Here is a 27,215-nt window from a genome sequence, read left to right as displayed (position 1 = left end):
TCTTCTGTTCACTCACTTTGCATTTTGTTAATTGATAAATATAAACTATTAACATGTCTATGTTTGAAAGCATTCTTACTTTACAGCATTTTTTCACACCTGCCTAAAACTTTTGCACAGTACTGTACATCATTAAAGAGGAAGGCCCCATTATCATTTAACTTGAAGTTTGTGAAAGAGACTCACTTTTATGAGTGAGTAAATCTTTTGTTTGTTTGTTTGTGCTTGTACATCATTAAAGAGGAAGGCCCCGTTATCATTTGATGGGTGATGCAATCATTCTGAGTGGTTCTAATTGCAATTGTTTTTTTTTAATTTATTTTTTAGATGTTTGTACTAAAGCGCTTTAGCTGAGAAGCTGCTCTTCAGTTGTACGGTAGTCGTCAGACATACATTAGGCTAGAAAATACAATTTAAACCAATCCTTATGGCACATAGTTTCCTGAAGTAGCAGGTGTGTTTTTTTTTTTTAATTATTGGCCTTAAAGTAGAAACATCTACAGTTCTATGACTGGTTTCTTAGTGCAAATAGACTATCTGTAAACACTCTGAAATATAGTGACTCATTTATAAGGTTCACCACCCTAAGCAATAATGATTTAATTAAATGTGTCTGCTCACTGGGAATAAGTTCATGAGCTTTTGTGGTCATGTTTTAAGGCCTTAGACAGCAGGCATCCCCTCTGTTAGTCACTGGGAAGCAAATGTTTTTGTAATCAACTTTTTTTGTAATCAAAGAATTTTGTTTTTACTTGGACCCCTGTCCATAATAGCGAGAATTATAAATCATATGTCAGAAATCAACCAACCGCTGAATTATTTGGCAAGATTCCAGTACGTCCCTTGCATAATACACCACACCTACTTCCTAATTCCAATGTTCAAACATAAAAACAAATTAATAAAACAAAGAACACATACAAGGTACCTTTTGTAAACTTCACTCGTTCTTAAAATTTTGAAGAAAAAAGCTACACTTATATATGTATGTGTGTGTGTGTGTATATATATATATATATATATATATATATATTTTTTTAAATGCATGCTTCTCCAGCTGCACTCTTTTTTCTGAGTCTGTCATTAGCCAGTGCATCACCACAGTTGACAAACTGCAGTGCCAACAAAGGTAAATCCAATTCCCACGTAGTAGCATTGTGCATTACTTAAAAAAATAAAAAAATAAAAAAATGGAATACTGAATCCTTTGTACAACTTCTTGAGTAAAAGGTTATTGTATGTGAAAATTGTATTACACTGTTTATGTTAAATGTTTTTTGTTTAATGTTTTAGGGGAAAAAAGGCTTTGAACAAGAAAAAACTGAAAAGGAAGCAGAAGGTTAAATCAAAAGTGAAAACAAGAACAAAGGTAAGATTTACATGCGCATCCCTGTCAATATTTCTACAAATTCGAAAAACATTACAGAAATACAAGAGAATAGACCAAAACAGTGCAGTACATTAGGGTTAAGGTATCTAAATATGAATGTAGTGCACTGTGGTTGTGACCGTCACACATGATAGATACATCACTATGATACGTGTAATTTAGGTTTGGTGCTAGAAAGTACAATCTTAATGTGACCTGCACAAGATTAGTATGTTTCAGCACCTTGCCTTGTATCATCCAGACTTTTATGTCCCAATAGATTTAACTATAGTGAGCACTTGAGTCTGGATTGATTTGGTACAAAGTCGTTTATCAGATACTAACTGACGATTGTATTAGGAAACATGCTTTTTGTGATTCTTGCTGAAATGCAGCATATGTGATTCACAGAACAGTAAGCAGTCTTCTGTGAGACAAATGGTTAAATAATATATAAAGCCCTTATTGGGTACAATACTTCCTTTAACTGTACTAAACAAATGGACCTACTGTCTTTATAATCTTGTGTATTTAAACGAGCAACTAAATGAATAATAACGTAAAGGAATGTGAACAAATAGGTATGTGAAGTGGATAACTGTTGAATTGTCTTAAATGTGTTCACTGAAGCATCTTAAAAAAAATAGAATGATATAACCACATTAAGGTATGGAAATTATTTCTTTACTTAGTAACTACATGTGACATAATGTTTTTATTTCTTTTCTTTTTGGCTGTAAATGGTGGAAACTGGTAATGCAAATTGTAAACTTAAAACTGCCATGCTGGAACAAAACTGACAAGACTCAAGCACGTTGCCTAAAGCACCCCCTTGTTTACAAACATGCATCGAAAATGAATTGCAGTACTAGCAGTGTTGCAGTGTCTGTTTAAGATTAAGCAAGGGAACATTTGTTGGAAAATCTGTAAAAACAAACAACAACAAACGCCCCATTAAGGATAATTTTTTTTTTTTTTTTTTAAAAGCCTGCATTTATTGGTGAAGATCAGTACAAAAAAACTAAAACAAAGAACCCTACGTATAAAATTATTATTATTTTTTATTTCTAATTAAAAACTACAATGAAACTTCAATAACTTTTTTCAACAGCACTTTCAATCCTACAAAACATACAGTATACATAGTGTTCCACGTTTTCGGTTTTTATCTTAAAAAAAAAAAAAAAAAGATTTTACATATATTAAAATAGGGATCAAATCGGTAAAAAATTGTTTTTAATTGAAACATCGGTAAAAATCAGGGGGATTTTTGAATATGATGAGTAGCAGTTCTGGTTTCTGATTAGGTTTAATGTCCCTGGCATGTCTGATAAAGCACAATCTGTGCAAGTCGAAGCCACATTTTCCCAAGTTAACTGGTACTTAGCAAACATTTGGGCAATCGCTGTGCTGACGGAAATAATATCTACAGAAGGTATGAATATGACATCAGCACAAAACAAGCCAGGTTTATACACCTTGAAATCATAGAAATAAAATTGACAGAACTTGGTGGTGCAAGCCATCGTAAGACACGTCAAAAAAGCACACTGGACTTTCCATCAATGCGTTCCATGTAAGCATACCAGCTAAAGCATCACCCTTTTCTGTCAAATATTTACGATTAAGATTGTTGCTGTTAGGCAGTGTTTTAGCTGATGGACAGGCAGTACTGTCGCACAAAGTCACCGATACATACCTCGGCAATAAACAGTGGCTGCCCAGCTAAGCACAGCGCTCTGACAAACGCACGAACACAGTCATTCTGCACTCTCTTTTCATTAAAGCGTGTGTAAAACCTGCATAAATGGATTGCTTGTCTCTGTTCACTTTCTTGTTTTAGTTTAATGTGTCGCTTATTTTTTCAGTATGTTCCTTTATTGACAGTGCAAACATGTACCTCAATGCAGCAGTATTTGCAGCGCCATGCATCCTCTGCCTCATCTGACCCACTTCTGCTATTTTTGCTTTTTGTATACTTCGAAACATTCATTTTATTTTGCATATTCATAAACTGATTTACGTTTTATCCTTATCCACTAAAAATATATTTTCGTGTAAGTATTTCAATTTATTTTTTGATCAAGCTAGTACTACGTCCAGGAATTGCCACAAATAATCAGACTTTGTTTGGCCAACATAATCAGGTAATAGTGTGTTTGTGAAGACAGAGAACCACAGTTGAACATTCTAAACAAATCCTATGGCTAAACATCTGCTGTATCCTAGGATACAGTGTAGGGCTGCTTATTACAATGTTGGGGTCAAAATAAAACAGCATTTTAATCAAATTATTGTGTATTTCCTAGAAAATAGTACCTGGATAATATTGAATAATAGACAACAATTGGGTATAAATTAGTAAAAACCGACGTCCAGTTAAAAAAAAAAAAAAAAATCCTGTAATTTTTCGTTAAAATTCGGAATTAACCGGAAACGCGGAACACTAAGCTGAAACAAAATGTTATAAAAAATAATTGTATTTACTTCATGACTGTCTGGCGCATGCGTGGTTCTGCATGAAGAGGGCGGCAGCCTCGTAAGATCCGCCTGTCAGTCATGGCGATGACATGGAGAGGAGGGTGTGTTGGCTTTCCCTATCTCTGATTGTGAGATTGCTCGGCCCATAAGTACTTCAATTTAATTTAATGGTAATTTTAACAGAATAATGCTAACTGCAATTTTGATCAATGATGTGGTACCATAGGCTCCGACCACGAGGGGGGGGGGGGGGGGGGGGCTCGGGCTCGGAATTTTAAAAAGGGGGCTCAGCCCCCCCTGGGATTTTGATAGGATAAGGGGCAGCATTGTGGAGTAGTGGTTAGGGCTCTGGACTCTTGACCGGAGGGTTGTGGGTTCAATCCCAGGTGGGGACACTGCTGCTGTACCCTTGAGCAAAGTACTTTACCTAGATTGCTCCAGTTAAAACCCAACTGCATAAATGGGTAATTGTATCTAAAAATAATGTGATATCTTGTAATAATTGTAAGTCGCCCTGGATAAGGGCGTCTGCTAAGAAATAAATAATAATGTTGATGAACTTGTAGAATTGTGGGACACTAGGACCACGCGGAATGCAGGTTGTAGCTCCCTTTTTGCAATCACTAATTAAGAAGCTGTAAAAATGGAAACGCTAGCCCGTTCATCTGAACAGCTGGGGAACATAGCAGTGGTTTGTATTAATTAGCGTTCAGATGTTTACAAAAACATCAATACACGTACATTTATTGGACTCTAAAGGTTTATTTAAAAATGAGTATTTTTCTGATAGCCCCTATAATGTCACTGAGTCAAACAAGTGAAGCACTGCTGTTTTATTTGTATGCACATGCATATCAATTCATTGCTTTCACATTTTTTTTAAACGTTAAAAAAGGAAAAACTATAAACTGAATGCAGTACTGAAAAAAAGTTTCAATACTATTCTCAAAACAGCAGGCTGTATTCCAGAGTGCTGTTGGACCTAGCTTTGCGCTTACATTTGTGTGGATATTTCCCCCAAAACAACAACGAAGATTGACAGTTTATGACGTTCGAAATTAAATCAGCGATAATACAGTATCACGTCTTTCTGAACAGCTTCTGTACAAGTTTAAATTCCAAATGAAGGTAACTCGGGTTCCACCTGTAATTTGTAACTTGCGTTTCTTCTCAATAAATTAATTTACTATTTTAACTGTCTTACCTCTTCATACAACATAAAACTTTAGTGAATAAAAAAAAACTGGTATTGTTCAAAACTGAAGATTATATAACATGCCTAGGCAAAGATCTGCATGCAGCTACCAACAATTAGGCACAAAACCCCAGACCAGGCACATGCAGATAAGAACTTGAAGCATATGTGGAAGCGACTGTAAGTGTAAATCACGGTCAGCACATACTAGCATAGAAATAAAAATGATATCCCCCCCCAAATAAATTGTACTTTTCTTAACTTTAATATATGGTAAGACTAGTGTTTCAAACATAGATTAACTAAAAATAAAAAGTCTTCATGAATTTATATTATATGTATGTATTTATATTATATATGTTTGCTGGAAAAGATATCTATTTATTTTCGAAAATGTTTCAGAAAGTGTGGGAAGTCCGTTCCGGTGCGTTCCGCCAGGATTCGAGCACTGCTCTTTATAGACATTCATGTTCGGTAAATTGTCGGGTGAGCTGTGCGAGACTTCTCCAACTTGTATGCATATTAACAGCTTACCTGAGGTATGTTTTTGTTTTCCTTTTAAAGAATCGCTCATATCGTTTTCTACTGGTGTAGATAATTATTGTTCATAGGTATTGTGGCAAGCTGTGGGGAACTCTCTGGTTTATGAACAAGCCAGTCTGGCCGAGGACGTGAGCGCTGATTTGATATTTGTTTGCACATTTATTTTACATATGTGTTTATTTTGCATTTGGTGTTTCTGTGGTTTTATATTTATGGGGGGGGGGGGGGGGGGGGGTGATGTGTTTAATGTATTTGTAATGTTGATTATACTGTACTTTTTACTATAGCACCTGGTAGAAGACAAAAAAACCAAATAGTGATTACGAGGCAATAAAAAAAAAAAAAACACTTATTCTGAGCGACAGTGAGTGCAACCCAAAGGAGAATATTGACCTATTTTGCATTTGAAGCAGGAAGGTTGACTTGTATCTATTGACCAAGCAAATTAACCTGCTAAATATAGGGAAATTATGAAATACTTGGTCCTAAGTCTGATCTGTTTGCATTCAGAACAAAATGATAAGTGGCCACTGAACACAAGTAAGTTAAGGTCTGAGAAGTGCTAATTTATATTTTACTGTAAATTAAATAAAATATGGATTTTCATCAAACAGAAAAAAAAAATCCCTGACCTTAAACTTCTTTCTTCAAAATGATTGTGGTTTTATTTTGTTAGCATGTACTGCAAATGCTGTAGGGTCTCTTGTAGGATATTGTTTTCTGAAGGTTTCTGTGAGATTCTGGAAGTCATTCATCAGTCTTCTAAAATTGGAAGCCCCATACAGACTGAGTGAGTCAGCAGTGCCAACATCTGCCTTTTCTTTTCCAAAACTGACATTCTACACAACAGGCTGTCTCTTACTGTAAATTCAACAGTAAATGGGACCAACTGGAAGCATCTAAAAGAGAAAAATGTCCAGTCCATTTCAGTCGCAGTAAAAACAATTTCAGAAAGTTCCTTATTTTACAAACAGCTTTTGTCTCGGTCTTAAATTCAGTCACGTTGAAATGTGAATTAGGTTTGCTCCTATAGTACTGCAGATTATCAAAACAACAGTGGTTTCCCATTGTTCTGTGTTTCTGTTGCTTCATTGGCACTGTTATTTTAGGTACATATAAATACTGTGTCTGTGTTAGGCTGGTTCCTACATTATGAACATTTGGTCCTCAAGGTACAGCAGGACACCCAAGCATACAAGATGAGTATTCCTGTCACCTTGGTGTGAACATAATTGCACTCAAAACAGTGGGGATGACCTTTAAAATGATTGTCCATTCAGACCCAGGTATTTTGTGAACTGCTGTTTTTTTCTTGTATGTGAAGAAGAAGAAGAAGAAGAAGAAGAAGAAGAAGAAGAAGAAGAAGAAGAAGAAGAAGAAGAAGAAGAAGAAGAAGAAGAAGTGCTCTGTAGTCAGTCGGTGGACTTTATTTTCGCTTTGTTTCCAGTAGATGCAACAAAGGTTCACTTCCTGCAGGGCTTGAATTTCATTTTTGTGTGCTGGGGAGATTTCCCCCCTATGCTGCAGCCAATGGGGGAGGATTCCAAAATTTTAGGGGGGAATGGTAAAAAAAAAAAAAAAAAAGAGAGAGAAAAAAATGCTGCATGCATGTAACTTATCAAATGAAAGGCCACAAAAGTTCCTTTCATATTGTGTACATTGCAACAGGATCAGTGTGAACAGGATGGCTTGCAGTGGTGACGTCACGGACCAGGAACACAAAACCAAAACAATGAATGGCGGGGCAAAACTGCAGCGCAACGGCGCTCAGCGCTTTATTAAATAATAAAACAAAAGATTTAAACAAAACACCAACAAAAAGGGCCCAAGGGCCAAACTAACAAACAAACACTAAAACAAGTAATATGCTGGTTGCAAAACCAGCATACCTAGCAATTGTTTATTTCTATTCTCCACAGACTTACATCTCTCCTCGGCCATAGTCTGCACGAGTTTAATAAGGATGCGTGACTGTCAGTTAGTTAAATAAATCACTAGCTGATCAGTCACTCATCCTCACGAGGTTTTTAAAATATATATAAAACAATAACAAATAATATCGGCTTTCGCCATCATATAGACATATAAATCATAATATAAATAAATAATAAACAAAGGGGCGGGACACTCAATCAGTCATACTATATGCTATATGTGGTACAGATGAGAATCTATGTAAAAAAAAAAAAGAAGCTGAGCTTCTCAGCTTTCCAACGATACCGCCCCTTTCAATCTAGCTGCTACAATGACGGAACAATAGACTCAAAACCTAGGACTATATAAAGAAGGCAGTCAATCCCGTGATGCAGTTCGGTACTCAATTACAGGTGCCATTTGTGGAGCCCACGCAGTAGTGAATACGACGATGCTGTCGTGCAGCGCCAGGATATACCTGTATTTTTTAATAACAATACAAAATATTGTTAATATAAAGTGACTGACTGTTATTTATGCTTGATTATGTTAACATTTTTCCAGGGCAAGCACGAATATGTTAAAAGCATTGCAAGTGCACTGTTAAAGTGCTCTACGGGCTCCATAAATGGCTCCACTGTTTACAAACTCTGCCCACTTGTGACATAATTTTCCTATTGTTCTTTATACAGTTCTAGCTCCAAACGAAACCTAAGCTGTGAACTCTGTCACATGATGAGCGGCTTAACTTCAGGCAGTCGTAGTTCCAGCTAGGAGTACCGCATACACACACTGAATACGTCTTTGGAAAGCCCAGAGTCTGTACTTTTACAGTGCCTGAGTAATATGTGCGTAACCTTTGGTGCGCTAAGTTTTAAGAGTTAAAGTGAAAGTCACTGCTTGCAAAACAACACCTAGATCTAGACTTTAATATTGTATTTTTTTTTCCAAAACTGTTTACTTATACTGCAGTGTACTGAGTTTCTATAATACTTAGATAGCGGCTGAGAATCACATACGAGAGAATAAAGTCTCGCTGCTCTTAAAATATCTAGCACTACTTTTTTTCATTTATTTATTTTAACCAGAACTACTCAGAATGTGGCTCATAGTGTTTCAGGCATTCTAAATTGGGTGAAAAATACAGTAGCTTGGTGTCTTAATTTCTCTGCGTGATTTTCCCGCACTGAAAGTTGCAGATATGTGGGAGCAGCTTGGAAAATGCACGATTCCTGCAGTCCCACGCTGACATTCAAGCCCTGTCCTGTGTTACAAGAATGGACCGCACCTGAATCAAATTAAAAAAAAGAAATGGAGATGTAAGAATGCTAATGAGAGAGAAGACAGGAACCTTAATTGTGTTAGTCTCCACAATATATTCTTTCAGTTTATTCCCTCATTTTTCATTTTCTGAATCCTGCTGTATAGGACGTCTGAGGCAGCCCCATATACAAGTATGTGCACTAACACTTGTTCCTGGTTATGAGCGCAATCAGCTAGTTCAGGTAGGTACAGTTCTGGTGCTGTCTCCACCCTGAGGCGACCTCTGTGCTCATGTACTGCAGAGTGTCCCAAAAGCTATGCAACCTCACCTACACATTCAGTAATTGTCTTTATAATTTTAAGCCTCTGTGTCAGGCTCAAATAGTGACACTGGAGTACAATGACTGGTGGACTCCTCATTCTACCCAGCTGGGGAAAAATACATTTGCTACATGTGTGAAGGTGATGGTGATCAAGCTTTTCATCTTCCCTTATTTACAGGTTTTGCAGGGGGTTAAATGGCACTTACATGCTTGTATATACCTTTATATTCAGTGAACACAACACTAGCTTCCTGGCTGCACAGTCGTCTCTTGCCCTTTTGATCTGAGCAATCAGTAGATGGCACACAGTACTACAGGCAAAATTGAATTGGTTAGTTGCTTAGGCTTCAGTTTCAACAATTCTCTACTCTCTTACTTTCAAACTCCAAATCCATTCGCAGATTTGCTCGTACAGTTCATTATTGCTTGCCTATTTCAGTTTCAGTGCACACTAAATCTAGTTGCCTATCTGAGGATGTCTCGCAGAATTGAATTCAATTGTATTACTTTAGTTTGAGGAAACAGTACAGTGCCTATGTGTATATTTGCTCCTTTGATGGCAACTCTTAACAACATTTGCATACTATATCTGAAAGCAGCAGCTTCTTGTAAAGAAAATAGGTTTCTCTCCATATTGTCCATTTTTATAGCCGTGAATGTAAGCAATAATATACGACAGGGTGTGTGTTATCATGAGACCAGTTAGCCAGTCACAGAAAACTTTCATAGCCCATTTTGTCTGGCGCTTGGTGTTTTTCTCCGTTGTATTCATTTCTAGGTTGTCTAACTCATTTACCTCAGTATGGCGAGATGTTGACATTTTCTTTTCTTTTTCAATGTTCTCAGATACTGAACTTTTGTAGTTAATCTCAGGGATTGCTGTCACACTGACTGACTTAAGTGTTTTGTTTACCCAGGCGTACAGTTGCAGTTGGCGTATTGGTTTTGTTTACTGTGATGAGGCCACTTCAGAGAAAGAAGTTCCACACTGTTGTGTTATCACCAGATATCTAATGGCTAGGGAGAAGGTCTCCGCCAATCAGAATCTAGTATTTCCGCCAATTGTTTCTACCCATTTAAAATGTACAGTACTGTATTTATGTGGTTCATGTTTTGATTCCCCTTTTCTTTATATTGCTTTCTACAGTATGAAGACATTGACTTGCTTCTTTGCAACTGACATCTTCCTGCATTGTCTACTGTAGTACAGTACTGAAGACCTAAAGTAAACTAGTTCAAGCTTATTTGAATTTTGGCATACAGTATTACTCGCATGCCTTAACAGCAGCATTAGTTATGAACAGTTCAAGTGATGAAAACCAATACTCCAACAATTAAAATCACTGACTGTTCCATCTACAATTGTTTAATGTACAGATAAAATAAGTTCCTTTACTTCTGTTATCTTGAACTAGGTAGATACAGATCAACAATTTCTGATGGAAACTTTGATTCCTTTGGTTGTCATTGGCATTGTTCAACATGGTGGGCCATGTCTCAGTGATGCACTCCAAGTAGAATTGTGTTTGTAATGGTCCCTCCATCCGTGCAGTTTCATTGTGTTTTCTTTTTGGTGCATTTGTATACTTAATCCTTTTTAGGGAGACACACATAAGTTTCTTTATTTTATACAGCAGTGTATCGGAATATCAGTGACCTAGAGTATGTATTAAACTTGAAACCGCATTGACTGCCTGTGGCAATGTGCCCCGCCCCTGTGTGCATTTGTGTGTTATATGTTGTATGTTGCGTGTGTTAATGTTGGTGTATAGATATGGCTGCACGGGATACAAATGGGTGTGTGCAGCACAAGTTATTTCAAGTGTATAATTGTATTTGGGCACGGGATTGCACTTCACTTCACATGCATTTAAAGTATTTAATGTGTGAGCACGAGGTTGCACATAATTAATTCACGTGCTGGGATTCAAGTGAATAATTAATTGAATCCCAGCACAACAGTATATATAGATGCACGTTTTACTCACTCGGGGTTGTGTGTTCGGTGAGTGGAGAACGGGTGTGGAGAGGAGAAAGTAAAGTAAAATAAAATAAAGTAAATAATTGATAGTTGTTTGACTCACCATGTTTCGTTTGTCTGTCCTTTCACTGTTTTGTTTAGTGTTAATCCGTTTTGTTTGTCTATTTATTTTGGCCTCAAGTGCCGTGTCCTGTTGTTTTCTGTTTAAAACCTTTTTGTTTGTTTATTCAACGCACTGAGCGCAGCCATTGCAGCTCAGTTTCACTAATCACTTCTGCCTCTGTGAGTGATTCTTTCTGGTCTGACGTCATCACTGCAGCTAGCCTGCCACACTGCCATTCAGAGATCAATCAAAAATAACCTTTGGCTAAAGTAATCACAGTACTGGTTGCACACAGGTGGATTTGATTCCAGGAGAAGAGAGCAGTCTGTAGCAGGGTTAGGCCCAAATCTGATAGCCATGTATTTTTACTTTCAGACTGAGAATCTAGACGGTGCCGTCTCTGTGCCAGATATCAAACTGCACAGCAACCCATCTGCGTTCAACGTGTACTGCAATGTCCGCCACTGTGTGCTTGACTGGCAACAGAAAGAGGCCTCCCTGGCTTTGGCCTCCAAGAACTCAGTGCAAAGTGGGGAGTCTGACAGTGATGAGGAGGAGGAATCCAAAGAACCACCCTTTAAATTACCTAAGGTGAGTGTGACATTCCTGTAGGAGTTGCAGACATGTCTGGATTTACCAAGAGGTTTGGTCCAGCAAAATGTTTACTTGCTTGATGTACAAATAGATCTATTAACACCTTAACTAGATAACTAAAGATATCTTGGACCCATGCTGCTTGCACTGAACAGTAGTGTGGCAATACTATGTGCATTTCTGTACAGTCGTTAATCTGCACTGAGAACATGCATACGTGGCAGTGCAATAGGAGCTTTGCTTTATAACTTATGAACTGTTCAGACAGATTATACAGTAACTACAATGTTTCTGGGGGTTGGCCTGTCATCCTTGAAAAACATCCCTTAAGACCCCATTGCGCCTTGCATGAATAATGGAATAGAATTACATGGTGTTAGTCTGACCTGAGCTTAATTATAATTTCAATTACAACAGAATTGTGTACTGAAATTGCAATTACAATTACAATGCTGCATTTGTTCAACTGCAGTTAGTTACAAATATGCTGCAGTAGTTCCAATTATACTAAAAAAGTAACATAAAAAATCTATTTACTCTATTATTCTACAAATACAGAAACATACTATGTAACTTTTTTTTTTCAAACAAATGGGATCATCAAACGTGGCTAAAAATACAAGAATATTGATCGAATGACAAATAAATGTGTAATTGAACTGTTATCAATCAATTACAGTGCCATGAAAAAGTATTTGCCCCCTGTATGATTTTCTGCATTTTTGCACATTTTTCACATTGTATTTGGTCAGATTTTTTTGTGGGTTGTAGTAATATATAGAGGGAGTCTGAGAGAAAAAATGACACCAAAGTTTGGTGCTTCTTTCATTTGTTTGGTGTGCAAGGTAATCAAACATGCAATCTTCAGGTGTGAAAAAGTTATTGCCCCCCCTAGTTAACTCAACCCAATTAAAGGGATAATTAGGGTCAGCTATTTGAGTACTTTGGTTAACAACCAGGCCTGATTTGGGCCAGCCCTACCTAATATAAATCTGACTAACTTCGGCCCTTACCATCAGAGTGAAGTTGTCAGCACACAGGTTCTAGAGGCACATCATGCCACGAACAAAAGAAATTCCTGAAGACCTCCGGAAAAAAAGTAGTTGATGCCTATCAGTCTGGAAAGGGTTACAAAGCCATTTCTAAGGCTCTGGGGCTCCACCGAACCACAGTCGGAGCCATATTGTCCAAATGGAGAAAGTTTGGGACAGTAGTGAATCTTCCCAGGAGTGGCCGTCCTGCCAAAATCTCTCCAAGAGCAAGGCGAAAAAAGTCCAGGAAGTCACAAAGAACCCTAGAACAACATCCAGGGATCTGCAGAACTCTCTTGCCTCGGCTAAGGTCAGTGATCATGACTCCACCATCAGAAAGACACTGGGCAACAATGGGATTCATGGCAGAGTAGCAAGGTGGAAACCATTGCTCACTAAGAACATCATGAATGCTCGTCTCAAGTTTGCCAAAAAGCACCTGGATGATCCTCGAGTTCTGGAACAATGTTCTATGGACAGATGAGTCAAAAGTGTAACTTTCTGGCCGTCATGGGCCCCGTTATCTCTGGCGAAAACCAAACACTGCATTCTACAGTAAGAACCTCATACCAACGGTCAAGCATGGTGGTGGTAGTGTCATGGTTTGGGGATTCTTTGCTGCATCAGGACCTGGATGCCTTGCCATCATTGAAGGAACCATGAATTCTGCTCTGTATCACAGAATTCTACAGGAGAATGTCAGGCCATCGGTCCGTGAACTGATGCTGAAGCGCAGCTGGGTCATGCAGCAAGACAATGATCCGAAACACACAAGCAAGTCTACATCAGAATGGTTGAAAAACAAGAAATTTAAAGTTTTGGAATGGCCTAGTCAAAGTCCAGACCTAAACCCCATTGAGATGTTGTGGCAGGACCTGAAACGAGCAGTTCATGCTCAAACCCACAAATGTCACTGAGTTGAAGCAGTTCTGCATGGCAGAGTGGGCCAAGATTCCTCCACGGCGCTGTGAGAGACTAATCAATAACAACAGGAAGCGTTTGGTTGCATTTATTGCTGCTAAAGGTGGCGTAACCAGTTATTGAGTCTAAGGGGGGCGATTACTTTTTCACACAGGGGCATTGGGTGTTGCATAACTTTCTTAAATAAATAAGTGAAATATGTATCAAATTGTTGTGTTATTTGTTCACTCAGGGTCCCTTTTATCTAATATTAGGTTTTGGTTGAAGATCTGATAACATTCAGTGTCAAAAATATGCAGAAATGCAGAAAATCAGACGGGCAAATGCTTTTTCACGGCAATGTATATGGTATAATTACAATTACACAGGTGTGCCAAGGTTCAACTACAATTGCATTGTAATTACAGATTGCACAATTACATTTGGAATTGACCTCCGGTCTGGTGTTAGTTGTTGCATCAGAATGCTAATAGAAATAAAATTAAAAAATGAAAAAAATGAATCCATTAGAAACCCTTCAATATGTTAGTCATATGGCAACTGTTTGTTCTAGTCCAGATTTTTTGGATGTTTGGAGTATTAAGTTATGTTTTAAAACATTTGCATTTATTTTCTTTCAAATCCCATTTTATCACCATTTGTAATCTTTTTTTTGTGCAGAAATATCTTTAAGACTAGGCTTGAAAGTATACTGGGCACCATCATTTACCCATGCAGCAGCTTATTCCCACCCCATTTATATAATATATTTTATATTGTTTAAATACTGTACACAATATGACAATCAATGCATTTTCAACTCCACACTGAGGTTTAATAAAGAGGCATTCCTTTAGTAACACTTGATAATAATTGTATTGCCACATTTAATGTTTTTGGAAAGCATGTACAATAATTTTTGGAAAGCTGCTGTTTTAAAATGAATCTAGAATGCAGTTTGCATTGAAGTTGCAATAAGTTGAGAGAAAGAACAAACCTATTTTAAAGTGTTAAGAAGTGTGCTGCTTTTTTTTCAACAGATCATTGGGATCGGACTGTGTGGAGTGTTTGAGCTCATAAAAGAGACCAGGTTTTCACACCCATCGCTATGCTTGAGGACTTTACAGGCTTTGCTGGGCATGCTGCAGGGCCAGCAGCCAGAGGGGTTTCAGTCTGAGCCTCCTGAGGTTTTAGGTATGTGACTTAATGAACACAGTACAGTACAGAGCAGCACTACAGTTAAACTTGCGTGAAGTTCAATTTGAACAATATACAGTCAACCCTCTTTATACCGCCAGGTAAGGGCCATGGGCAAAAACGGGTAATAAGCGAGGGTCAAAAATAAATAAATAAATAAATCACACACACTACCTTCTATGTTTGCAATACATTCAAACATTTTTATTTTTTTAGTTATAGAAGAGTATCTCCAGGCCATTTAATATCTGCAGGCCATTTTAATAAAACATAATCTTTTTTAAAACTACAGTACTCGTTCTTAATACAACAGTAGGTCTACTAGGGATGTTTTTATCATCTTTTCCCATCTGGATGAAACATACATGGTTACTTTTGAGGAGCAAAACCTGCACGTAAACAAACAAACCTCTTACCATACTTTTTTTTTTAACATTTACTGTTGTTTATAAAAGTCACTTATTCTAGACTAAGTCAAGCCTTTTTCAGGCTAAACAAATCGACCCGTTCCATCAAGTTATCCATTAGAGCGTCTCCGATTGTCCTTTGATTAACAGTATATGTCTCACTTAGAAAACATTTGCGATGTCTTGCTTTCTTATATTCAGATGCAGATTTGTTTCATTTGCTCTGGTGTTAAATGTAGGGTCGACTCACCATTTTGTATTTTCTGTTTTGCTTTGGGAGCGGAAGTGTTGATGACATTGGTATGAATGTTCAGTTAACAACGAATTAGGAAAGCGAGTCAAAGGTTAACTGCATAACTTTGTTGTTTTAATTAGCCATGATTATTTTGCTGGCTCTACAATGAAGGAAACTACAATGCTTATATTTACATTTGCTTGGCTTGGGAAGTTGGCGGGTGGCGGACAGCGGGGTGGCGTTATAACGGGTAAAAATATCACTGTTTTTATATTGGTGACATTTGTCCAGAGAGAATAGCTGGCGATATGCGAAGGTGGCGTTATAAAAGGGGGCGGTATAACGCAGGACAACTGTAGTACCCTCTTTCTATAAAAGAACAGGTTGAACAAATTAGAGACACTTGAAAGTCACAGAACATCCCAGCCATATATTCTGTATTGTATAAAAGAAAATATATTTTCTTCTTAAAAATTCAGTTATCTTGGATTTTACGCTCTGGGGAAATTATCATGCTTGTTACCAATATTTTATTTATGTTAACATTTGATTTGTATCCCTGAGTTTATTGTGTTTTCTGTTTTTGTAGAGTCCCTCTTTCATCTTCTTCTGGAAACAACGATTAGAAGCGCTGGTGCAAATGACAGCACGGGCCAGGCTCTCACAGCACTCTCCTGTGCATGTCTGTTCAGCCTTGTGGTTTCCTGGGGTGACACGGGCAAAATTCTGCAGGCTGTGTCTGCTATCCTCACCAACAACGGCAGCCATGCCTGCCAGACCATCCAGGTAAAATGGACCCCAACATCACCACCAGCACCTGCCCATTCATCAATCCCACTTCCCCTTGACCTTTAGCAACCAGGAAGCAGTTGTCAGCAGCCCCTGTACACAGTTGTCCACAGGGTCTGACGGCCTCATTATAGCAATAATACTGCTCTCTGAAGGAAATGGGGAAAGTGTTACTTAGGCTGTGTTCACACTGGGTCCGTTTAGAGTGTTTGGTCTGCACTCGGTACGTTTGGTGTGAAGTAGAGCTGGGATAATTAATCGAGTTACTCGAGTTGTCGCGATTATTTTAATACTCGACGATCTTTTTGGTATTCGAGTAATCGCCTTAATATATGCATTCTTATACTGGCTACATTCACACCAGGTGCGTTTTCAAATAATAATTCCTATCAGCTGTTCACTCTGTCTAATATTGGCAGGAATACTGAACAGCAGATCGGTATTACTGATTTGGTTGAGAGAGTGAAGGCAATGTATTAACCCTTTGCGGTCCTATGTCGGACCTGGTCCGACATTGCAATTATTCCTATCAGGTCCAATGTCGGACCCTGTCCGACATCATCAAAAAGACGCAAAAAACGGGTTTCTACTCGTTTTTTCTCCAGAAAAAGCCGAGAAAACCATTCAATGGCCGAGTGGGAGCGACAGAAGCCAAAAATAAATAAAAAAGGGCGTATCTCATGATTAGTCATACTTGCCCCTGGCATCAGATAAAGGCGGCCATAAGGAAACAAGCTGGCTGCTAGTGCATCAGCGCTCAGAGAATATCACAGACATTTGCAGAGCTTTTTTCAGATGTTATAGTAATAAAATAATGACTTGGATCGCATTATTGAGGCGTTTGGTGATAAAACGAGTGATCAGGAGATGATTGATCGGTATGTGCGACTATTATTATTATTATTATTATTATTATTATTATTTATTTATTAGCATATGTGAAAGCTATAGCGAACGAAAGGGTGGGGCGGGGCTGGAGATGCCTAGTGAGTGCTTTGTTGATATGCAGGGCCTTTTAAACCCGTTTGACTGTGGGAAAAAAAAATACTTTTAAACAGCGCGTCTAAAATTAACTGCGCGTGTTTAAATAAATTGGACCTGACGCGCCTGACAAGCACGTAATAAATGGACTGCAAAGGGTTAATAAAAGATAAACAAAGAAACTTACATAGAAAGAAAATTAAAATGGCAGTTTTTTTATGTTTAAACACAAAGTTGTTGATGTTACGTTAGAAAAGTGCTTTCACTAGGCGAAAAATCAAATGAAACAAAACAGTCTGGAAAACCTTTTTGTGGCGACATGTTGAGAGTGGCAAGCGGAAACACAACAATATGGCGGATTCACATAGCAAGACTGTTAGTACAGAAGACCGGGGAAAGGAAAGGAGTTCGGAAAGTGATGAAAGTGGGAGGCCCGGTGCCAAGAAATTTGCAAGAATCGCCAGACACACAAGCGTTGTGTGGGATTTCTTTGGCCAACCCAGCAATTCACAGGTTCAGTGTAGCATATGCAAAGGAATGGAGTTTTAATTATACTTTTATTTTACGCCATATATATATATATATATATATATATATATATATATATGCATATATATATATATATATATGCATATATAATTGACTTATAATAAAAGTATAATTTTATTATTTTTATACTTTTTATTTATTGTTTTTTTCTGCATTATTAAATGGAAAAAAATAAACAGATTAATCGAAATTATGATTTAATTATTTAAGTAATCATTCAGCACACCTCTAGTGTGAAGTATGAACAACAAAGTCCGCTTGGGAAACAAACTCAGTCCTGAAAAAAAGGTAAAAGGACCAAAAAAAACAAACTTTAGCTTGTATCCAACACCCGGTCCCTTTGCTTGCAGATAAGTGTGAACAGCAAGCGCATTGATGCATTGTATCAAACGAAACAAACCAGACCAAGTCCGTTTGAAACAGACCCAGTGTGAATGCAGCCTTAGACAAAATGTGGGGTTTTTAATTATGTGTTTTTAATTTCAGTATTTCTGGTAATAAGGATGCAGTTGTAAAATGTAGCTTATCCTGGTTATTGATAGTTAACTCTGAATGCAAGTTCAATTTGGCATATTGCTGACGTGCCCCAATAGCAGCATTAGTTACAAACCAACAGTGCAACCCAAAGAAAATCATCTATTGTACCACCTACCCAGTTTTTGTGTATGCATCGTTACACTTTCAAGCAAGTGAAGGATACATGGGGTATCCTTGGAAACTAAAATGTATGTGCTAAAGTGCAGCTTCATGCAAGCCTCTAAAGAAACAGGGCTGGCTTTTTACATATCTGTGGTTAATGTACATGGTTACTGGCTGACTGCATGGTAGTGATGTTGGCTACATTGTCTCAAGGACATTCAGAAACTGGATATGTTTTGCACATAGAAAACATGCTGGTTTATTTTATCCAGTGGCTGCACAGCTAAGCGGCTATGACCTTTAAAAAATATGTATCCTCTCTCATTCGAAAACATAGGCCAATGTTTATCAGTTGTACTGTAGACTTTGTTTTTGGTTGATTTTCCTAGATATTTCAAATATTTAAAGGAGAATATCTTTTTGAAAAAAAGAAAAGTAAGATTTTACTCTTCAGTTTTAACTGCACAACTAAACCTGATTTCGATAACATCCTTTCATGCTATCTTTTCAGTGTCTCTTTAGCCTTTTTAATTACATTTACTGCTATGAAAAGTGTTACAGGTAATATCGGAGTAATTCATCCATAGCTTCAAACACTTCTGAGATAAAACCATAAGAAATGAATGCATTCCAAACAAATCCTTCTCTGGGGATTTCAACATTTCAAATACTAATCATAAAATGAGCTGAATGTTTGTACAGTATCAGTTGTATAGTAAACTCATTGCTTGTGTTTCTCATACCTATGCAGGTGCTTGTGTCTGTGGGTCTAGGCTTGGGTGCAGCCAAGTCACCCTGGTATACACTTCCTGAGGCTGATTACATGTACCATTTTAGCAACTAGGGAGGAGAGGGTATTTCCCTGATTTGGTGGTGTGGTTTGGAGCACTCGTTTGAAAATGCATGCAGCTGACGGACTCAGACATGGAACTTCTAGCAAGACCCTTCCAGGGAAGGTTCAGGCACCTTGACTGGGCAGTTTGGGAACACTCGTGTTCACCTGTCATTGATATGAATAGATAATGTCAGTCTCCAGCCTTGTCATCTTTCACAGCCACTAAAATTGATTGCATAAAAAAGATTGCATAAAAAAGATCAATCAGCAAAAAGATCATCTCGACATGGATAACGCATCTTGCATTAAGTCTGATAGGCAAAGATTCAGGCTAAAATGTACATCGATCAGCAAGGCCCTTGAGTTCCAATTTACTCTGGGATCACACTAAGCCCAAATGACCCTATTATTCATTTTGTTTTACACCCCTCAAGGTTCCGACCATCCTGATTGCCCTCCAGAGAAGCGTCCAGGCAGTGCTGGTGGGAAAGGTCCAGATTCAGGACTGGTTTGGTAATGGGATCAAGAAAGCTGCACTGATGAACAAATGGGTCCTCAAAGAGGTATCCATAGATGATGACGACCAGTGCCTGCTCCAGAGCGACGGCTCCTTCCTTTATCTCTTATGCAAAGATGGGCTGTATAAAGTGGGCTCAGGATATAGTGGAACAGTTAGGGTAAGATGAAATTAATTCTCCTTTTGTCAAATGCCTCTCTTGTTATGACCACAGAAATGCATAATCCGTGTACAGTATTAACCAGTTTTTACTAAATTAAAATGTAAAGAGTTTATTTCCATTAGTTGGGGGGCTACATATTTGTAGGTGTCAACAAGTTACATTTGATAACATTACAATGATGGTTATAGGCATGCAATTATTATTCTTTCAATGATATCTTAATTTGATACTTTGCCAATGATTATTGATGTTGGATGCCATTTTAAGTTGGAATATATATGCCAAAAAAAGCAAGCATTTGGTTATTAACTGTTTATCTTCTAGGGCCATGTGTATAATTCAACATCACGTATACAAAACCGAAAGGAAAAGAAGTCTTGGTTGGGATACGCACAGGTATGTGCAATAAACTATTACAATTAGTTAAGCAACACCTTGCATTTTAAAAAGTTTTATAAAAACCTACAATGACTAAACTCATGCTGTTTCATACTGTGGCAGATACTAGAGTGTGTGTTTGTTTTGCTCCTACCAGGGATGTTTGCTATACAGTGATCTGAGCAGCCATGGCATGACTGCAGTAAAGATCAACCCAGAAACACTGGAGCAAGAGGGAGCAATCACCATGCCAGGTATGGAAGAACTAACATTATGGAAACAGATCATTTGCAGGGAAAATATACTTGAATATTATTAGAATGGCAAGTTAATAATAATCAAACTATTGGGAAGCTAAAAGATTTTAATTTTTCTTAATGGTGTTTATAGACCATAGGAAACAAAAAAGCTAGTTGACATCATAGGCGGTAGTAAAAAAAAAAAAAAAGTGATGTTTTCATGTTGCAGGTTTACCAGTTCATTGTAGTTTTTATGTATCCAGCAGAATTCATATACAGTGCCTATAGAAAGTCTACACCCCCTTGAACTTTTTTTCACATTTTGTTGTGTTAGTGCCTCAGAGTTTCATGCTTAAATGAGGATTTTTTTCCACTTATCTACACACCATACTCCACACTGTCAAGGGGAATAAAGTTTTTATTGAGAAAAAAAATTATATATTAAAAATACAAAACTGAAAGATCATAATTGGATAAGTCTCCACCCCCTGAGTTAATACTTGGTGGAAGCACCTTTGGCAGCAGTTACAGCTGTGAGTCTGTTGGGATAGGTCTCTACCAACTTTGCACACCTAGATTTGGCAATATTTGACCATTCTTCTTTACAAAACTGTTAAAGCTCTGTCAAGTTCCTTGGGGAGCGTTGATGGACAGCAATCTTCAAGTCATGCCACAAATTTTCAATTGGATTTAGGTCGGGGCTGTGACTGGGCCACTCAGGGACATTTACCTTTTTGTTCATTAGCCACTCCAGTGTAGCTTTGGCTGTGTGCTTTGGGTCGTAGTCATGCTGAAAGGTGAACTTCCGTCCCAGTTTCAGCTTTCTTGCAGAGGGCAGCAGGTTTTTTTGTCCCTGCCGATGAGAAACATCCCCATAACATGATGCTGCCACCACCATGCTTCACAGTAGGGATGGTGTTCTTTGGGTGATGTGCTGTGTTGGGTTTGTGCCAAACGTAACGCTTTGAATTTAGGCCAAAAAGTTCCATTTTAGTTTCGTCAGACCACAAAACTTTTTGCCACATGGCTACAGAATCTCCTGAGAGTTTTTTTGCATACTTCAAATGGGATTCAAGGTGGGCTTTCTTGAGTAATGGCTTCCTTCTTGCCACCCTACCATACAAGCCAGATTTGTGGAGTGCTTGGGATATTGTTGTCACACTTTGACCAGTCTCGGCCATAAAGTTGCCAAAGTTGCAGGGTCTTGGTGGTGCCATACACTTTCCACTTCTTAATAATCGTCTTGACCATCCTCCAAGGGATATTCAAGGCCTTTGATATTTTTTATACCCATTCCCTGATCTGTGCCTTTCAACAACTTTGTCCCATAGTTCTTTTGAAAGCGCCTTGGTGCTCATGGTTGAGTCTTTGCTTTGAAATGCAATTACCTGGCTGAGGGAACCTACAGTAACTGCTGAATTTACCCTGAAATCATGTGCATCACTACAATTTAACACAGGTGGAGGCCACTTAACTTGGTGTGTGATTTTGAAGGCGATTGGTTACACCTGAGCTAATTTAGGAGTGCTATTACAAGGGGGGTGGACACTTATCCAACCAAGTTATTTCAGTTTTTATTTTTAATTAATTTTCTACAAATTTCTTGAATATTTTTTTCACTTGTAAGTTGTGGGGTAGGACGTGTAGATAAATGAAAAAAAAAATATTTTAATGCATTTTAATTCCAGGCTATAAGGCAACAAAAGGTGAACATTTTGAAAGGGGATGTAGACTTTCTATAGGCACTGTATCTGTCTGTTTGCTTAATCATGTCATAACTTGTATTGTATTGGATGCACTGCGGATCCTAATGTATGTTTTATGTTTTTAATTGGTAAATTGAATCTTGTTTGTTTTCTCCACAGGCCTCCAGGCTGATGCGCAGAATATTGTTTTTACAGATGGAGAGTACATCAATCAAATTGCAGCTTGCAGAGATGTAAGAGTTTACTCAGTAAAACTAATGGATCATGACAAAAACCCACAGAAATTTATGCAATAGTTTATATTTACACACCTTATTTGCTGTAAAAATATAATTATCTGGGTGACAGAATATCAAAATCATGACTTAATCTGATCTTTTTGTGATTTGTGCTTTTGCCTTGTAGTTTTGCAAAACAGCATCTGGATGATTTTTTTTATTATTAAAGAGGTTCTGATTTATTCAGTATCGGTAGGAAGTGAAAGCACAGATTCTGGTTTCTCTTATGGTTTCCTACAGGCTACTAGTACTAGCAGAGAGATTAGAACAAACGATCTTGACGTCAACATGCTAGCAGGCCCATACAGGATAGTGATAGGTGCTCAAGCATGTTGAAAGTAACACAATTGAAACGCTTCTCACAAGAAGTAAGACTTTCTGAGATTTTCAGTTGAAACATTCATGCTTGAACCTTCATACAGTTTGTTCTTACTTTCAGCTGAATCTTTTTCTTAACCTGAGGCTGTGCTCAAGGAGACATCAACACACAGATCCCCTTTGAGGAGTGTGTGTAGGGGTGGATGAGAAGACTTGTGTTAGATTCAGATTAATTCATTCTTCAAAAAGCTTCTAATAGAACAAGTTATTAGAAAGGCACCTGGAATTTTCTGCTGCACACATCTGATTTTCACTGTGCGGCAGCTTTCAAGAGCCGGGGGGAGGAGGGGGGAGGGGGGAGGAGGGGGAGGAGAGGGAGGAGGGAGGAGGGGGAGTGGAGGAGGGAGGGGGGAGAAGGGGGGGGAGGGGGAGGGGGAGGGGGGAGGAGGGGGGAAGGGGGAGGAGGATGAGGGGGAGGGGGAGGGGGAGGGGGGAGGAGGGGGGAAGGGGGAGGAGGATGAGGGGGAGGGGGGGGAAGGGGGAGGAGGATGAGGGGGAGGGGGGGGGAGGGGGGAGGAGGAGGGGGGGGGGAGGGGGGAGGAGGAGGGGGGGGGGAGGGGGAGGAGGAGGAGGAGGGGGGAGGAGGGGGGAGGAGGGGGGGGAGGAGGAGGGGGAGCTGATTCTGAGCTAAAGTGTTGAGATTTATAACAGAGCTGTTTTTTGGAGAAGGGATATAAAAAAAATGATGATCCTTACTGATTCCTTCAGAGAAAAGGAGCCAACCTCCAACCCTTCTTGCCACCAAATTCAGCTCTGGTCTCCTCGCCCGCTCATCCCTCTACCTCACTTTGTAGCACCTGAGAAGAAATACATTTAAATTTGAAACCTGACTTAATTGTTAAATATAACGCAGCACGACAACACTGGGCAAGTAAATGCCAGCTTGCATGATTTTATTTTATTTTTTTAATCCCACAATATCGTGATATGGAAATTGTTATCGATATCATATCAAAATATCGATATTGGTGCCCATTACTGCTTTAAAACATTTACACTGCTCATGATGACCAAACTATAACTACTTAAGGATTCATTCATTCAAATTACATACTGCTTTTTAATAAATTTCATTCCAATATTTGCAGCCATCACCTAACGCAGCCATCAAAACATCTGCACTCTGCCTTGCGAAAGATGACAGGCATGACCTACCTGCTTAAAACAGAGGATGGGCCTATTTTTGATGGCTGTCATGCCATATCCCTTTCACGATTTTACTTCAGGCGCAATACGAACCCAGTCTTTCTAACTCTCTACTTAGTATTGAATGTGTTTCTAAAGTTAAAATAGCTTCCAGTGGGTGGTGATATTTGGGACCGTGGGTAGAAACAGTCTGATTGAGTTTTCTGTCACTTGATTTTTAGGATGGCTTTGTTGTCCGTATCTATGCAACGAGCACAGAGCCAGAACTTCAACAAGAGCTGCAGCTGAAACTGGCCAGAAAATGTCTCCATGCTTGTGGGATATCCTTGTTTGATCTGGAGAAAGACCTGCACATAATGTGTAAGAGATACTTTTATTTGTTTATTCACAAAGTATGTTTGAAGCATTCTGCTCTGTCCTGTTAATGCTGATTTCAATCACAGGCCAGAGTGACAGGATAATGTAAGAAACAAAACAAACACAAACATCTGGGATGTTTAGGGTTCAGTTGTACCACATTTCTACAGCAGTTTGGATATCTAAATAAATAAAAGCAACAACAAAAAAAGAATACAACTGATTATAGTTCTTAATGCTTAGTGCATATTCAGCCCCCCCCCCCTTTATAGTCTCTTAAAAATAACACATATTAAAGTCTTGAGGGTATAACTGAAATGAGCATCCTATTTCCTAAAAGGCCAGGGACCACATGACTAAACTAAAACCACAGTGGTTAATAATTGGCTCCCAATTCAGGGAGCTTTGTGGTTCTAAAAATGTATTGCCTCTATTATTTCTTTTATTCTGGGTCTTAAGGCATCACTACAAGGCATTCTAGTCAGGGTTTAAAAATCAAGTTGCGTATCTCTAGCACAAGCAATATTATCACTACCTCCGCCCCCCACTTGTCTTATGCTAAAGAGATTTTAGTTTTTTTTTTTTACTTACTTTGGAATATGTAGAAGTTTTAAATATAGCATTGGTGCTGCTTCGTGGTTTGAAACCCCTTCCTCTAGTGATCTAGCTGCCATCAGGCATTTTTCCATATATCTGAATTGAAGTTTGTATGTCTGAAGTATAAAAACGTAAAAGAACCAAAAGATCTTCGACACAAGAAAAGGGTGAACCAGTCCTTCTAAATGGGTTTTAAAACCTTGGTTCACACTCCTTTGTTGTTACAGTTGTTAACTGTCCAGGATATCGTCTGTCATTACTTTGTGTTTTTTATATGATGAGTAAGACGGATTATTTCAAGTGTTAACTATCAGAGCAAGATCTACTTACAATGACGACATAGTGGTGGTGTCTGAATCCATCTTTGATGCTTGAAAACAGCTGCATACTTTACTACAGCTTTAGAAAAATACAATTCTCTGTTTTGCATAGTCCTGCATCCTCATTCCATCATAATACATTCCTGTAAAAATACCCCTAAATAAATATGGTAATTAGCACTTGGAAGGGTGCGTTTGTGTACACCTGGGTGAATAATGACAGAATAACATGTTGTTTGCTGTCACCACTAACTCTGCAACAGTACAACAACCCCAAAGCAAACCTGGTATGGAGTTAGCATGAGCAGTGGAGTAACATTCCACACACCTTTTCTATTGTTCAAGAGCTACAGATCTGCTTCAGTACACTTTTATTGCTTTAATTAAATGTGTTGCAGTTGAAGCCATTAGTGCACTTGATTTTTTTTTTTAACCATGAAAAGGATGTTTGAGAATTCCTATTGCAACAAGGTCTTACCCATACCATAATACTGCTCAGAAGGGTTTAATGCTTGATAAGCCACGTGATTATAAGAATGCTCAGTTGAGATGGCGTATTCTTGCACTCATTACTTCTTTCCCCTCTCAATTCTGTTTCTCTTTAAAACGGCAAACCCAATTGGTTTATGATTTGAAAGATATACAGTTGTTATTTAATGTGCTGTAATATTATTTTTCTTAAGCCTGTGGTCAAAGTCTCATGAAACAAGCCACACATTTAAGCCAAAGCCTCATTAACAGGCTTTTGGGCAGAAGAAGAATGGGGAAATAGTATAAAGAATGCAGCTCATTATTAGTGATATCCATAAAATGCATTCTAGCCCAAGAGGAATTTATGCAGTGCCCTTATGAACCAACTGTAACTGCTAATATTAAGTCTAATGCAAACTTCAGTCAATATTATTATTATTATTGAAAGTGTGAAAATATCCTACAAAGTTTCTTGCTTATGTTAGCTTAGCTAATGTTAAATTTAGGCAGTTGGAGTCACTACTCTCTATGGTCACAAAGCTCAGATTAGAAACCATTCCATTATTTTGATGACAGCATAAACAAAAGGAGAATCGATGGGAAATTGTTAGATGTGTTACACAAATTCAGGAGATTTAGAAGCCAGGCGTAAATCATGAAATATTCCCTTAAGAAGCTTGTTAAGAATCATCTCTTGTTCTTTTATAGGGTGTCATGGTAGTTTTGCTGAGTTATGATGTGTGGAACAACTCCTTGACTACAGGACCAAACTTCATGAGAAAACTAGTGTATCGCCACAATGATTCTGTTTCTGTTCAGATCTAGACTCTACCACCTCATGCATATCAAATTATGACTATCTGCTGATAGGAGAAATAAGCAGTCAAAAAGTGAAGCAAAACAGACAGATCATCAAACGATGAAATGTTTAAAATGTTTGACTAAAACATTTTAGATTGTAACCATCACATTTGTATATGGCTTATGTCTTAATTCTACCTTTTTGCACCGAACATGTAACACAGTATTTTTTTTTTTCTCCTCCAGACAGCTAAGGTAGGCCTTTATCTCAGGGATTTCTGATTGGCCAGCCCATTTATGTGTTTGATTGTAAACATATCGGGGTAAAACATATCGGGGTGTCTGTTGAATATTGTATTTCTCTGCCCTCAGGTACAGGGTTTGACGAGGAGGCTGCAGTCCTGGGAGCCGGCAGAGAGTTTGCTCTTATGAAAACTGCGAGTGGAAAGGTACTGTATTCGACAACTGTTAAACACTGGGGCTTACCTTTTATTACAGAATTCTGATGATTCATCATGGCTGCATAATTGAAAAT

At 38.3% G+C, this 27,215-nt stretch overlaps 1 protein-coding gene across 18 annotated transcripts in view; it reads left to right on the top strand.

Moving 5' to 3' along the window:
• The window catches only part of LOC117405836 (E3 ubiquitin-protein ligase MYCBP2), a 116,618-nt gene that overhangs the window by 20,907 nt on the left and 68,496 nt on the right, over window positions 1-27,215 (top strand). For all 18 annotated transcript variants that reach the window (XM_034923705.2, XM_034923698.2, XM_034923700.2 and 15 more), the window contains exons 2-11: window positions 1,294-1,369; window positions 11,548-11,763; window positions 14,738-14,891; window positions 16,126-16,322; window positions 19,764-20,006; window positions 20,334-20,405; window positions 20,545-20,641; window positions 22,492-22,565; window positions 24,356-24,494; window positions 27,053-27,129. In XM_034923705.2, coding sequence (XP_034779596.2) covers window positions 1,294-1,369; window positions 11,548-11,763; window positions 14,738-14,891; window positions 16,126-16,322; window positions 19,764-20,006; window positions 20,334-20,405; window positions 20,545-20,641; window positions 22,492-22,565; window positions 24,356-24,494; window positions 27,053-27,129 — 1,345 coding nt within the window. The remainder of the gene's footprint in view (window positions 1-1,293; window positions 1,370-11,547; window positions 11,764-14,737; window positions 14,892-16,125; window positions 16,323-19,763; window positions 20,007-20,333; window positions 20,406-20,544; window positions 20,642-22,491; window positions 22,566-24,355; window positions 24,495-27,052; window positions 27,130-27,215) is intronic.

The sequence above is a fragment of the Acipenser ruthenus genome, chromosome 9 (assembly GCF_902713425.1).
Source record: "Acipenser ruthenus chromosome 9, fAciRut3.2 maternal haplotype, whole genome shotgun sequence".
NCBI lineage: Eukaryota > Metazoa > Chordata > Actinopteri > Acipenseriformes > Acipenseridae > Acipenser > Acipenser ruthenus.
This window is presented reverse-complemented; position numbering and strand designations above follow the sequence as displayed.